At 32.4% G+C, this 16,430-nt stretch overlaps 1 protein-coding gene across 2 annotated transcripts in view; it reads right to left on the bottom strand.

The window, feature by feature from the left end:
- The window catches only part of LOC130896997 (PRL-1 phosphatase), a 64,150-nt gene that overhangs the window by 35,878 nt on the left and 11,842 nt on the right, over nt 1–16,430 (bottom strand). For both annotated transcript variants that reach the window (XM_057805469.1, XM_057805459.1), the window contains exon 2: nt 6,443–7,001. In XM_057805469.1, coding sequence (XP_057661452.1) covers nt 6,443–6,586 — 144 coding nt within the window. In that variant the 5' untranslated portion in view covers nt 6,587–7,001. The remainder of the gene's footprint in view (nt 1–6,442; nt 7,002–16,430) is intronic.

The raw sequence follows: 16,430 nt of genomic DNA, 5'->3' as shown, positions 1-16,430 counted from the left end.
CTTTGTATGCGACCGTGAAAAATGGAGCTGCAAGCTTTAAAAGAGGTGAATTTTCCATTCAAGATGATGACCGATCGCAAAGGCCAGTTTCTGTGTCAGTCCCCGACAATATCGATGCAGTTCGTGACATGATTTTATCAGATCGTCGAATTGAGCTAAAACGGATCTGATCTGAAGCACTGAATATTTCATACGAATGCGTTCATCATATAGTTCACGTCAATTTGGACATGAGAAAAATTGCTGCAAAATGAATCCCCAAATGTTTGAATGTTGACCAAAAGCGTGCAAAGGTAGAAGCATCGCGTTCGATCTGTGCTCGATTTAAATACGATGTACACTTCTTAAACCGAATTGTTATTATGGATGAGACTTGGGTACATTTCCATCATTCAGAAACAAAGCAATAATCGATGGAATGCCGACACTCTGGTTCTCCAAGACCTAAGAAGTTTCGTGTCCAAAAATCTGCTGGAAAAGTTCTTGCTTCAGTTTTGTCATGGAGTAATCATGATTGATTTTTAATTTAAAAATGGTTCAATAAATAAAGCTTCTTCTTTTGTAACATTACAAGGTAGGTTATTGAGAAATTTCTTATGTTTAAATTCAAATTTACTGATCGTACTCGTTAAAACTTACGAAATTATTCTTTGCAATTCAATTCAAATTTATGCTTGAGAGATTACAAGAATTGCTAAATTATAGTTGTAGTATTAGAATCGAAAAATAATTATTTGACTGAATCTTAATTTTTTCATTTTTTAATTTTTGTTTTTAAGATTTCCAACAATGTTCGAATTCAAAAATATGTAGATTGAGACTCCAAAAAAAATTGATAGGACTCCACCTAAAGATGTTATCTGCTCTGTACAATTTGAACAGTCTTTTTTTTAATACTTCTTTATTCCCAATCCGACGAATGAATAAAAATATAAATAATATTTAAAATGATCCGGATGGTTTTTGTGAGTTTGATTTAATCAGGTGTGCCAGCTTGTCATTTTTTTCAAGGGTTGACACCTATAATTTCAGATTGAAGAATAAGAAAGATTTACAAGAAACGACTTCGAAAGTAATAAATATTGCTCTGCAACATTCCTGTATATCAGCCAGGCTTTTGATAGAATTGTGTCCTATGTAAATTGAACCAGAACTTACAATGAAATATCAAAATTCTGTATGAGCAAAAAATACGGCGATGGGTATATAAGAATTCGACCAATCCTCGGCGGGACACTCCAAGGAAGCCTAATAGGTTATATCTAATATTTACAATCAACATGTCAACAGACAGAAATATTACCACGGCCACATTCGCCGATGGCATAGCAATATTTGCTTCTGACAAACATCATAGCTTCAGAAACCCTGCAAAATAGCCTGATCAAGATACAATAATGGATGACAAAATAAAAATAAATGAGAACAATGGACAACATATGACATTAGGAATGCCTAAAGAAAAATGCCTGTCTGTAAAACTAAATAGCAAAGAAATCCCAAAAGGTGACGAAATCAAATATTCATCTGGACAGGAAGTTGAATTGGAGAAAACATATTCGCTAAAAGAAAACACCTCGACTACAAGTTGGAGAGCACGCATTGCCTAGTAGGTTAAAAATCAGAATAATCAATTGAAAATAGAATATTTATTTACAAAACCATCTTAAAACCAATCTGGAACTAAGAATGGTTTATAACGAATGAAGCTATTCACCAGGATGCAGGTCTATCGTATGTCAAAGAATAAATAAAGAAGTACGTGAAAAACATACGAACAAACTTAAAGTGTATCTAAATGCGTTCGATGAAAGAATAGTGAATAAACTACGCGTTTCGCGGAGGTTAAAGCAAAAAGTCCTGTTAGATGCCACGAGTATCGCTTTCATAGTGTCATTGGAACCAATTCTAGGGTCCACAAAATTTAATAAAACTAATATTTTTCACACTACGAGGATATATTGAAAAATTCTTAGCCTACTATAGAACCAAACAAAATTCCAATGTCAAAATATTTTATTACTCAACATATTCTCCTCTTAATTGGAAGAAAATTTACGACCTTTTAAACTTTTTTTCAGTTGAGGAAAGAGATGATAGTCGGACGGAGCCAAATCTGGTGAATAAGGGGGGTGTGCTAGTAATTCAAACCCTAAATGACGAATTTTGCATGGCAACATGAGATTTGTGCGCAGGGGCGTTGTCCTGGATATCCGTTTTAGCCCAATTCGACGGTCTGATAAAATCACGTCATGAACTGCATCGATATTTTCGGGGACTGACACAGAAACTGGCCTTCCCGATCGGTCATCATCTTCAACGGAAAATTCACCTCTTTTGAAGTTTGCAGTCCAATTTTTGATGATCGCATACGAAGGACATTGATAACCAAGGGTATTAAGTATATCTTCGTAAATCTGCTTACCTCTTAATCCTTTTAAATACAGGTACTTGATGATGGCTCGATACTCCAATTTTTCGATTTTCACAATTTCGGTGGACATCTTTTTTCTTTTAATTTATTGCGTTTAAACTTTGGTTTACTTTTTTGACGTCTAACTTTACACTAATACTTCTAATAACTTATTGTTCGTTGCTATATTTTGTTTATGCATGGAACTGGTCAACACATTTTTATAAAGCAACAGTGTAAAGGAATCCAAATTGATTTTCTCAAATGTACGCTTAATATCGAATACGGTCATACAAGTTGCAAAATAAAGAAAAACTCCGTTAGATTTATAGTTCTATCAATTGCAGAAGACAGTTATGCGAGTAACAATTAATATTTCATAAATGCGCACGACAGTCGTAAAAATTAAGAAATAAAAAATAATGTTTACTCCCCGTATAAAATTCAGTAAACATCTAGCATACCGTCAGTGGACTTGTTGAATGTGTGTCAAAATTCATCATCTCCACTGTTTATCAATGAAAACATCGAATCGTAAACATTTCTTCGAAATATTCCTGCCAGACAGTCTGCGATAAGCACTGGCGTCGCTCGGTGAGATTCATTTGATTAATAAATTTCTTTAAATAAATAGAAATATGACGTTCTTTAGACCTTGGGCGAATGAAGACAATGAAATTGCACAGTGTATTGAAAATAAAGAGGTATGAATATAATATCAAATATTTAGATAAACAAACATAGCAAAGAACAGGGTCATACTCTTCCCAGACTAACCCCCTTACTATTACATATTTATCCCTATAGAGTAAATATAACTAAGTAAAGAGGTTGTAGAATTCGTGAAGAAAGTTCAAGCAACAGACCGCCAAGAGCTTTGGAAGATGAGTAAGTGTTATCACCCTCTTTACAACCCTTCATAGTTCAATCAAATTGTGACACTAGTTCAAACGATTCTGACTACCATGATTATTTATAAAGATACTTTGGAATTGATTTTTTTTAAATTTTGTTCTATTTGCAAAGAATTTATGTTTTTTGCTTTAAAATTTCGTTTTCCAGAAAAAAAAACGAATGGGGTACAAAATTGGCTCAGTTCACGTCTAGTACCCTGTTTAAATCAATCGCCCTTACAGGCAGGTACATTTTACTCGTCTATTTACTTTTTATAATTTAATAATCAGTTGTAGCAAGTTAAGTTCCAAGTAGGACTACAATTAAGTACATCTGTCCAAATAACGGCGTATAATGATACATAAAAGTGCCCTATGTCAAAATAATCAATATTGTAGTAGTAAACTAACTTTAGAAGGGGTACATCTGTACATGTCCTGTCTTTTAAATTGTCCTATGAACATTGTTTGGGTTGTAAAGATAAACTCTAATAGACTGGGACGTTAATCAAAAAAATGATATAGATTTTATTTTTTGGGTTTCACAAAATTATGCCTCATGTCAATATAATTTTTCAGCACACTAAAAATAGATCCAATCAAGGCTAACGTTATAGATATTAATATCACCGTCATACATATGGATAAAATAAATATATTTATATTGTAATCTGTAATATTATATTAAAAAATCCTTGAAAATTGAATGATTAGAAATCTACAAAGGAATTATTGTGTACCTTAATACGCATGAAACTATTTTTTATGAAAGAAATAAAAAGAACCCTGCCTATCAAATATCAACTATTTTCGATTAACAAGATTGTTTTATAGTCTATTTTAATGTACGAGAGAGTAATAAAACTTACTCACTAATCCAAAACTTAGTAGGGTCACTTTAAATGTTATTACAAAATATTTCCTAAAATTTTCATAAACATACCTGAGCTCATATTTCATTGTTTTGAATCATTCAGACGAACATTTATGTAAAAATGATGGAAACTCTACGATTCACTAAATAAAAGAAATTTGGTGAGTTCCAAATAGCACGTAAAAGTCCAGGAAATGCAAAATTTCGAATAGAAAATCGTTAGAAAGAAATACTTCGAACTGTGTTGTTCTTAAAGAAAGTTCTTACTATGGTTAGAGATGATAAGGATTACCATAAATTGAGTCGAAGTACACTATGAAAACTTAAAAAAACAATTGTTTTCGCTGGAAAAAGAAATGATGAACCAAAGAAGAAATATTTTTTATTTAGATGAAACATGGATCAATTAGGGACATACACTAAATAAAATTTGGTAAGATGGAACTTCCACAAGTCCACAGGATTTTTCAAATAATTTATCTACTGATTTAACTCCAACAACAGGAAAGGATATGGATGTGTTCCCTTCATAAAAAGAAATTAAAAAATATGAAATTGATAAAATTGCAGAAAATCGTGAAATAGAAATAATAATTCTTTTAAAATATGATGTTAACAATTGTTTTTGGGGACTGTAAATACTGTGTAGCCTGAAAGCTAGAGGCAGTTAATCATACGAGATAAGAAGAAGATAAGATCGAGCCAGTCATTTTGATTATTGGTTATAACAGTTCTTCCATTGATTCCGATTCTGAATTCGATTTGTAAGAAGTAGCTCTACTTACACTGGTGAGATTTGGACCCTTATACCTATATAATCAGTATGACACAATGTTTTTCATACCTTGTGGGAAAATAAAACATTTTAGAAAAAATTGCACTTCTTTACCTTCAGCTTTTTGCAAATTACAACCAGGTTAACTAGGTGAAAATATAAGTGTACACCCAATATATTGATTATATTTATACAAATTATACGATGTGATTAATTGAAAACCTAACCCCAATATTTATAGTAAAAACAACGAACTGAAATTTATACGTGACGAAAAACGGGGGGAAATTGTAACACATATATAATAATATAATAATATTCAAAAGTGTTCATGTTGTAGAGCGATTTGATAAACCAATCAAATTAAACCTTTACCCTATACCTGTATTTCCTAAAGTGGTGCCCACGGTCCACAGGGGGCAGTTTGATTGTATGTAAAGATGGGCAAGTCGAAAATGGAGAGAGTCCTTGCACCCGCAAAGGTTCACGTTGAACATATGAGTCACTAGCTGCTTGAAAAATACCACTGTTTCAAGTTTGAACACGCCACGTTGTTTAATATTTGTTTGGTAGTCATCAATAGTGAACGTTTTCAGTCAATTTATAAACATGGCAAAAATTGGTCATCGTCATGTGATGCAACACTTTTATTTAGCCCAACTAATATAAAAGCTGAACTAGATACTACTCTTGTTGAGACTGCTCCTTCGTTATTAAGAGTAAAATATTGGGTAGCAGAGTTTAAACGAGGACGTACGACCTGCAAAGACCAGCATCGCAGTGGTCTACCAAATGAGGTGACGACTCAAGAAAGCGTTACTGGATGATCATCGACTAAAAGTGCGTTAGCTCGCAGACATAGTAAGCTTTCAAAGAGTGCGGTACATCGCATATAATCTAGAAATTTGGACATGAGAAAGCTGGTGCCACGTTTGTTCACAACGGAACAAAAACATCGTGTTGAAGATGTTTCTATAGAGAGTTCGGCAATTTTTCATAGAAATGTAACCGAATTTTTGGGCAGTTTTATAATCATGGATGAAACGTGGATCCATCACTCCACACCCGAAACAAAGGAACAATCAAAACAATGGACTGAAAAGAGAGAATCGGTTCCAAAGAAGGTAAAGACCGTTCCATCTGCAGGCAAGGTCACGGTTTTTTAGGATGCACGTGGGATTATTTTCATTGACTATCTTGAAAGAGGAAAAACTATTAACTGCGAGTATTATGCGAACTTATTGCAACGTTTGAGCAAATAAATCAACCAAAAACTGCCGTATATCACCAAGAAGAAAGTGTTGTTTCATCAAAGTTGGAATTGCTACCTCATGCACCCTATTCGCCAGATTTAGCCCCCTCCGATTATTTCCTGTTCCCAAACTTGAATATCGATCAAAAGTATGCAATAAAGGAGTGATACTGTTAAAAATAGGGTGGCACAGTTATTTATTCGATATGAAAGTAAAAATGGATCTTTTACTCACCTGAAGATATGCCAAGATGGTCTGGTCAGATGGTCTATCGGTGATGAGGAATTTGAATCCTCTGTATTCAATTTCAGCTGCAGCTGGTCTGATGTCCTTTTGGCGCATGGCTGCAGGAATTCCTTGTTGAGAATTATGATTCATGCTCCGTCTTTCACGAGTTAACGTTAATATCACACAATGTTAAGAAGACCGAAATTCTTCAAAATATATATTTAAAAATGAAAAATAGGAAAAGATCAGTCTTTTAACGAAAGTTACTGTTTTTTTTTCAATTGTTATTTATGTACACAGAATTGATATGCTTTAGCAATTGAAAGGAAGAACGCAACGAAAATTTTACTGTAGTTTGACGGATAATAAACTCAGAATTACATATGATGAACTATTTGGCTTCTGGGAGAATGAAGTTAAATCCAATTTATAAACAGCGGTGATGAAAATGACTTCAATGGCAATGTTCTGCCTCTCTTTGACAAGTTTATTTGTGTTGAGCTTGGCAATATTCTGCGCTATCCAAATGGAACTCCATGTATGAGAGGACTGTCTCACCAAAATACTGAAATACAGAAACATGCGTTAATTATTTGGTGAGGATTATCAAATTAATTTAAAGCAGCCGTACACGGGCAACTTTTACTGGTTTTTCTGACGATCGTAGATGTGGAAGAATCTAAAATTACTATTGAGGCAGTCATGACGATTACAAACTTGTCTATATAGGATAAGCATAGCATGTTCTATTTTTATCTACGAGATCATAATAAAACCTAATTTCTAATGCAAACCTTGTACTGTCATTTTAAATGTTATTTTATACAGGGTTTCGTTAATCTCACTAAACCTCGAGAACGGCTGGACCGATTTGGCTAGTTTGGTCTTCAATCATTTGTGAAAGTCCAGAGAAGGTTTAAAAGTTGAATAAATATGAAAATGTTCGCAATTAAATAAGAACAACAATTTTGTTTTTCCTCCTATCTTTGTGAGTGACGACAACCGACTACTACGTTCGCGACAACTTTCTGTACTTGGATGATCCTTTGAGACAGTGATATTTCAAATTATGTGCTTTTTTGTTGATCTTTTGTGATAGTAACAATTTACTGCTAAGTGCGCGAGTATTTTTCTCACTTTGATCAATTGTAATTTAGGATGTCGCGGAGAAGAGTGACAATGAAGTAGATAAGCTTGCAGTTGCAGATACAATAATAATAAAGTTGTAGTGGACACCTCGACCGGATTCATCACATTACCCACAGATTTCTGTCACATGACAAACTTAAAAGAGGAGCTTATACAGCGTGTTTTCCCAGATATAGCGGAACAGTTCAATAAGCATAATTGTCTGAGTGAACGAGCAATATTGGCGGCGAGGATCTCAATGCGACCATTAAGAACTTTCTTCCGGGATAGTTCAAATCAGTCGACACCGTTATGAACCAGAATAACGTAGTACAAATATCCCACGGAGTTTTTAAATTCACTGGAATGGTCTGAATTACCACCTCAAAATTTGCAGTTAAATGTAGGATCAGTTGTCATCATACCACTTAGTCAACCTCGACTGTGCCATGGAACAAGACTGGCTTTGAAAAAGGTGATGAATAACGTCATTGAGACAAAAATTATAAAGAAAAAATACAAATCCCGCGTATACCGATGATTGCAACGGATTTACTATTCGATTTTAAAAGTTCACAATTTTCGGTACGTCTGGCCTTTGTGATGACCATAAATTTATCACAAGGTCAGTCGTTGGAAGATTGCGAAATCAGCTTGGAGTTTCCCTGTTCCACACCTGGACCATTATACGTCGCGTATTCGCGCGTCGGAAAATCGTCAACTTTGTTTATTTACGCACCACAAAACAAAACAAAATTTTTTAAATACATGCGACAAAATTCAGGAGGTTATTACTCGCATTACTCAGCTCACCCCTTTCAAAGGTATCATCCATAAAAAGTGGTGACTAAAATTGAGTTTTAGAAAAAAGAAGTTTAGCAATGCTAGAAATTCAAAATTCTGTAATTTTCATGCACTCGCAAAGGACGGGTATTTTTTCGATATTCCTGTTACATTATACGGGGGTGAAATTACAAATTAGCCATTTCATATTAAAACTGTGTATGAAATAAAATTATAACTTATAATATGTTCAAAAGTTGTCTGGAAAATGATTATTTGACTAGTTTTTTAACACAACCTCCCTCCTCCCTTCTCGCAACTTTCTTCTGGATTTCTTGCCTTGGAAAATAAAATAAAAACATTAAGTTAATTTTAAAGTAAATTTATTCATTTATTCCTTTAATGTCATCTATTTCTATCGGAAACATTAATATCATTTCATTGAGAAATGTCTCGATTCTATTTGAATACGAGAAACTTCTTTTAAAAAGATTAGGTTAGGTGAGGTTAGGAACAGCGCCCCCTGCTCCGACTTATTTCCTTTTGCATCAAACATTCGTAAAGTATAAGTAACACAGTACATAATTTTTACATTTTTCAACATAAAAAAACTATGTGAAGATGACGTTTCCGCGCCCAACATATATATATATGTAAAGAAATAGTCTTTCTTTAGTTTTAATGTGGTTCACTTTATTTATCTGTGGGTTATGATGTCTATGATTGATCTGTCATGGATGTCACTGTTACAAGTATCAATTTTGATTGATTAGAATAAGACAATAGAGGTTAATTAACATTAATATGTCATAAAAATAAAATCTTTGTTTTTTAGAGCAACACATGTGTTTATTACAATTAATTTGAAAATAATCTTATAAAACGACATTTAATGTTTATTTCTTCAACTCTTTCTTAAATAAGCAATATTTCTTGACCTACATTAATTAACCTCTATTATCTTATTCTAATCAATCAAAATTGACACTTGTGGCAGTGACATTTGTGACATCCATGACAGATCTATGATAGACATCATAACCCACAGATAAATAAAGTGGACCATATTAAAACTAAAGAAAGGGTGATCGGAGGTGAGGGGGTTAAACTGCGTAATTACCGGTTTGAACGATATCAATCGAAAAAAGTTATTATAGATCTTGCGCCATTGTGTACAGCCGCTCTTATCATGAATTTCAAATTAGATTCATTTTTCCATGATCATTTGTTGATAATAAGTTTCTCTAACTTTTTAGATATTAAATCTTTTTATATGTTTTTCTTGATAAATCTTATCTAATCACAATTTCTTGATAAAGAGCTAAATAAGTTCAAATGTATCTGATTTTTCTTGAAAATAATATTTTTATGTTTCTAAATATTCTTGATTTTAGGTCTCTTCTCTTTCAAAATTAGTTTTTTTTTAATAATTTTTATCAAGAATATTTAGAAACATAAACATATCAGAAGGTCTAAAAAATATAAAATAAAAGAAAATAATATTTAGTGATATGGTTCGAAAGAATCGATGGATATTTTTTCGAGAAAATAATACAAAGGTACAAACTGTTCAAAATTATTATAATTAATATAAAGCAATCGTTTTTAATCGATGAAACATTTCTTAGAAATCGATTATGGTATAATTTACTACGACATTTTTAGATCAATGCGGAGACTATTGGAAAGTTCACTATAAGAATCTATTAAAATTAAAAGAGTCAATATTATTCCCCTAGAGGGTTACTACGAAAAAATTTATTTATAAAAAAACGGTTTATTCAAAAATATTATCACGTTTTTCCAGTAAACAGATCATTGAGAAACTGAAAAACAAATCAAGCGGGTTACGTTTTGCACGTGGCTATCACTGCATTATGCATTTGTTTACTTTCGAAACTATTTAGTGCATTTGCTCTATAGATGCAAAGGCATGATAATTAAGTCTTATAATAAATAAAACAAAACATATGACGATGAAGAAAGTAATAAAAATACTTTGCCACAGTACGATCTATATAATGAATTTCTTTGAAATATTTAATTAAAATTACCGATAGCAATGTCTAATTATCTAATAACATAAACCAATTATAATTATAATGCTATTTTATTTACATAACAAAAAGAAAAATTAAAGAATAATGCATTTCACTAATTGCTTTAGAATGAAAACAATCATTTGAACCTCGGCTATTTATAAAGACGTAATTCGGTAGATATTTTCATACAATTAAATACACATTATTTATATCTTTGATAATGTGTTCAAATACTATACAGGGGGATTATTTGGCGCTTCCAATAATTAGTTGTAAAACAAGAAAAATTGTAGTGTACGGTTTACAGAGTTAATAGATTTTGTAATAGTGAATATTAAAAGCATTTTAGGTTCCCATATTGGCAAGCTTATTTTTAATTTTAAACTTATTAAATGGTATAAATTACTTTTCGGGATATAAAATTTACGAGGATTGTCTAAAAAGTTCTGACCTATCAATGAAACAAGACATTTTTTAGATAAGCATTTGTATTACAATATATAACCTTTTGAACCCGATAACGTCTTCGTCTGGTGGAAATCGCTCATGAATATTTAATGATAATTAATTTTTTCCATCTGTCAAAGCTAAATGAACGTAAGGTACATTTTTATATATTTATATTCGGTAACAAGAAAGTATGTTAAATTATCTATTTTTTCTAAAAAAAAATTAATATCAATATTTCCAAGTATTCCGAGACCGTCTTATTCGAGTTCTGCCTGTTCATTTATATCAGTATTTCATCATTATTACAATCCAAATAATTTTACTATAAAAGAGAAAAGTGAAAAATAAACTGAGCGAATTTTTTGGGCAAACGTACTATACTTTGGCCGCGGAGTTAAAAATCGAGATAAACCGTAGGTATGTTGTGGTAAAAGTTTGGCCGTCGATCAAGTTTATCTTTTGCGACGCCAATGCTATGGAAAGAACAGAACAATCATCCTGAAGATTGTTATTTTTGTGAAACTGCAGGGATCAAGATTCATAAAAAAGAAAATATTATATTGAAACAAAGTCAGCTCAAAGATCTCAACCACACTATGAACACAGTCAAATTCCTACAGCGCCTTGGACGGAGAAACTGAAGATTATACAGAGAATCATAACCCCATATATCCGGATTTCGTTCTTTGCAACTCATCTGAACCGTATTTAATCACTGAGTTTGAATTAAACGACTCACAAGCCACAATTCCTCGAGGTGATGCAGTTTCTTTCAAAGAAACCTACGAAAATGTGAGGCTAGTAATTAAGAAGATAGAGTAAGGAAAATATTCTTAGAAGATCTGAGCCTATTTTAAAACAATTGCATTACTTTTGGGCACGCAACAAGCTTACACTAAGTTCTGTTTCGATTTTTTGTGTTTTTGGAATAGGTCACGTAACGCATTGAAAGTGGACAGCGCTGAAAGAAATGCCGCGAGTTGAGGCTCTTATATTCGACGCATTGAAAAGTCTTGCTACAGTGAGGTGAAGAAGTGGGCATATTTCTTATATTTGAAATTTAAAACAACAAGTTATGAGGCAAATTTATACAAACTTTTTAAAACTATGCAAAGCCAACGCTCCTATTGAATTTATTCGCCCAACTGTTATAGAAGTACAAGTTAAGGTGGTGAGTAAATGTTATCTAATAATTCCATATAAATATGTAAGTATATTATTTAATTTCTTATGAAAGATACTACAAATATATCAATAAATAGATATTTTTCTTATAAATAAAATATTAGTTTATTTACAAAAAAAAAATTATTTATGAGAGTACTTTTCACTATTGACAACAAAAAATTTGGTGACTTTAAAAACTTTGAAATTTTGTAAATTGTAATTTTTGCTTTCCTTACTCAAAAGGTTGCCGATCCCTATTATGTTAACGCTAGATTCATGAAGGAAATAATTTTTAGCGTTATTTAAAAAAAATTGATGGACTAAACAGTTGTTTTAAGATGAAATAACTTATCAAAATTTTTTTTAATATTTCGAACATTTCGAAAAATTCACTAGAAAGCTTGTATCTAAAATTATTAAATATATATAATATATTATATTAATATAATTTTTGACGCTTAAAATTAATTAAAATGTACAATAGTAATGAAAAGTGCATACCTATTGCCTTCTAAAAGCCGCACCACACTAAAAAACTACTTAAAACTTAGAAAGAGATATCAAACCTAACAAACGTAATCAGCAACGTTTGGTCTTATATAGATAAACTATATCCCCACACAAATTTTTTTTCCCACCTGCTCCCTCAATGTACAATTGACGTGATCCAATGTTGCCAAACAATTTATATTTTGATCAATGTACAGAAATAAAAATAATATAAAATCCCTGATTAAATATTATTTTCAACATATTGATTAATTTTCGCACTATTTTCATAATTAAAGTTTTTTTTCAGAAGAAATCTTTTGACGTTTCGGCTCAAATCACCTACCAATCAAAATCTCACGAATATACAAAGTAAACAAACGAAAAATAATGTTGGCTATCTGTATACATTCAAAGTTGTCCATGTTGATGTGCGTCAAATTGCACAAGATGTGGTGTATAACCAATTAAAACGGTGAATCGTAAGGTTAAACGTAGGATATTGGTCGAGCGACTGATCAAATCTAAACAGTAATACATTTACAAATTATTGTGAAATGCGGGTAAAGATGATATCGATTTTATTTCAATTGGAAAGTGATTGTGCATTTTTTTGCATGGTAAAATATTGAGCCCTCAACTAATTCTGAACGTGGAGTAGGTAGATAAAGGTCGTGCTCCGCGTTCCAAAAGGCATAGCCGTGAACCGACCTTTCTAAAATTGGAGAAGCATGCTTACGAATTAGACAAACGAATTCAAAGATGAATAAGGAAGGAAGAGTCAGAGTTTTTATTATTTTAAAGTAGTCCCTGCTGTTTAGTCCGAGTAAATATCTAACAGCTCTCTTTTGCAGTTTGAAGATTCGCTCAAATTGATCGAACAATTCATATATTAGATCCAACGATGAATCTTATCCCGTTTTTGAGGCTACGTTTAACATTTGAAGCTAAGTGCAGCTTACCCTCACGTCGGATGAAGATTAAGGAGAACAATTCACAATCAGTTGCTGTTTTGACAGACGCAGATTTAATTCGAAAAGCAGTTGATAACAACGTGATTCAAGACGCAGCGCCAAGAGAAACCTTCACAGTCTACTGTGATGAAGCTGTATCATCACTTTGCTACATTGGTGCTAGAGGGGTAGATATGACAAAGATTTCGCTGTAGAAAAAATTACAAGAAACACCAATGATGGACTGTTTGTGGAAAAGAAGTTACATATCCTCCCATTCATGCATATAATGTTTTTATAGTAATTTGTTTATTTAGAAATTTTTGATTTTTATTTTAATGTGTATATTTAAATTTCGTTATATTTGGAAAAGAATAAAAACGAGACGAAATTATATATAATAACAATTACATATATAAACAATACCTCCTTGCTGTTTTTATAGTAATTTATCTATGGAAAACATTCGAAATGAGCAAAAGGATGTGGAACTGAATATATGGAATCCTGATTATCGACAGGTGTTTTTTTGAAATTGCATTATGTAATTTTATACCTGAAAATAAGTATTTCTACTCCTAGTTACTTGTGCGAGTATGCCAGAAAATTGAGTTGAAATATGAAATATTTTATCCATTAACTGTCTGTCTTAAACATTAAATACATAAAAATATTTTAGAAGTTAAGAACAAAAATTATGAAAGGCACGATTGTAAATCGTCTAAGAATTATTACCAAACCCCAATGGAGAGTGAAATCTCGAAATGGACATATCAGGTCTGTATTAAAGATTTTTAAAAATCTGGTTTCTTTGATGAGCTGTCTTCAGCTAAAAAGTTTTGTGAGAAAGTCTCGTGCGTTGAGAAATAAATATCAACAGACCCCAAAGATGCTAGAAATAGAACGTAACTACTGCTTGGCCGTGTACAAAGACTACGGCTTCAAATGTATGACCACGATTTGCCAGAATTTTCTAGTCTCAACATAAATTATCTACAACTGAAAATTTTGGGGGTGTCTCAAGTACGGTTAAGTCCAGGCTATGCTCAAGTTTAAATGCATGAACAAAGAGTTTGTTTAACAAATACAAAGGTATGAAACTGGACTAGTGAGGGTTAAGATTTGCTTCAAATTTACGCGAGGATTCAAGCACAATATTTCCACTATCCACTACAATGCCGGAAATAAAGAAGAAGAACCAATAAATGGTACATATGGTATGAGTAAATAGGAAGCAAAAACAGTTGGTGTGTGTGTGTGCTCATATACGCCAGGCACAAAGACATTATCGGGTATCATTTTAACACTCTTAAGCAGCATAAGATGAGGCTGTGAGAGATGAAGCTATTATTATAAAATAATTCATTTAATACAGATATAACATTTCTTAATAAGTCGTGTGACTAACACACAGATGGCGCTGCCATTGTCAAATCCATATGGCGTTTATGAAGTACCAACTTTCAAAAGTCTATGTGTAAAATTTCATGGATTTCGATTAGTGAGAACAACACGAACAAGAATAAGTTCGCATTAATTTATCTTTGCTTCTCCATGAAAAAAAAATACTGTTCAAGCTCAGCGATGGCTTCAAAAATGTTATCCGGTCTTTTCTGCATTAGAAAGAGCCGTTTGTTATTGGTTTGCTGAATTTAAACGTGGTCGTACCGATGATCGTGAACGTTCTGGTCGTCCAATTGAGGTGGTTACTCCAGAAAATATCAAAAAAAGTCCACAAATTTGTTAAATCTAACCGTAAATTGAAATTGCGTAAGGTAGCTGAGGCCGTAAAGATATCAGAAGGCAGTGTGTTTATAATTATGTATGTACATTTGACCATAAGTCAGATTTTTTCCAAGTGGTTGCGGCGCACATACGTAGATTTCTAGGAATTAGGTGGCCATAAGTCGAAATTTCAATAATCGACTAATGACAAACAATTTTTTCCCTGGAATAGTAGACTACCTGACGAACAATAGCCAACCCCACCCACATTCCTAGACTGCATTACTAGTCGAAACTTGATTGTCGCAATTACGGCACGTGAAATTTCTTGACGCCATTTTCGTATATCATTTTGTTCGGTGAATATTTTATGTGTCGTGTCATATTTGCTTGTTTAAGTGATAGATACCAATAATACAGGTAAGCCTTTATTAAATTAATATGAAATTGTATTAAATATATTGTCAATAAATGACTTAATGAGCCGTCAATAATACCCTTTTTTAGAAATGTTTTTTCTTTATTTTTCAATTTCAATCGAAAAAAAACTTTACTTTCGCACCTTTCCGAGTTACATTTTTGATTTCATTACATAGTATAAAGTCTTATAAAGAAAACTGCTTAAAATCACTGCTAGTTTTAAAAATAAACGAGTTTGAAATTTTTTTGAGAAAAATAGGAAAAAATCGGATTTTATGTTTTTGTGTTAATATTATTTTTTTATTGTTATAGGTTCACCTGGCTGCTCAGGGGTAAAAATGTTGACTCGTAAATACCTCTTCGATAAAATGAACGAGCAACATTATCGATAAATGAAAAATTAAATATTTAGAAAATAATTTACTCGTGTGTTACGGGGACACAGAAGAACATAAAAATGTGATAAAGAAGTTTTCGTATTTTAAATGTGATTTGATAAAGAGGTGGTCGCGGGCGCATAGAATACTTGAAAACTTTTTGGCGGCCAATAATTCTTAGTTGGAAGGAGCATTTGAGATCCCCCTAGACACGCATCAAAGGCCAGGATGACCTACCAAATCTTTTACCGAATCTAGCGAAAGAACAAAGAGAAGGAAAACTGAAGGAGTCCGCGCATCTTACGACGATGAAGTAATTGTTCACGCGGCACAACTAATTTTACAAACAGAAGGAAAAAGAAACGCGTCTACTGTTTTAAAAGACATTACAAATTCTTCGCCGAGTCTCTTTCGTATTGCAAACTCCATATGTGAACATTGTGTCTGTTGACAATTCCAC

This window comes from Diorhabda carinulata, chromosome 1, assembly GCF_026250575.1.
Source record: "Diorhabda carinulata isolate Delta chromosome 1, icDioCari1.1, whole genome shotgun sequence".
In the NCBI taxonomy this organism is placed as follows: Eukaryota; Metazoa; Arthropoda; class Insecta; order Coleoptera; family Chrysomelidae; genus Diorhabda; species Diorhabda carinulata.
Note: the sequence above shows the minus strand (reverse complement) of the source record. Positions and strands in the feature narration are given on the sequence as shown.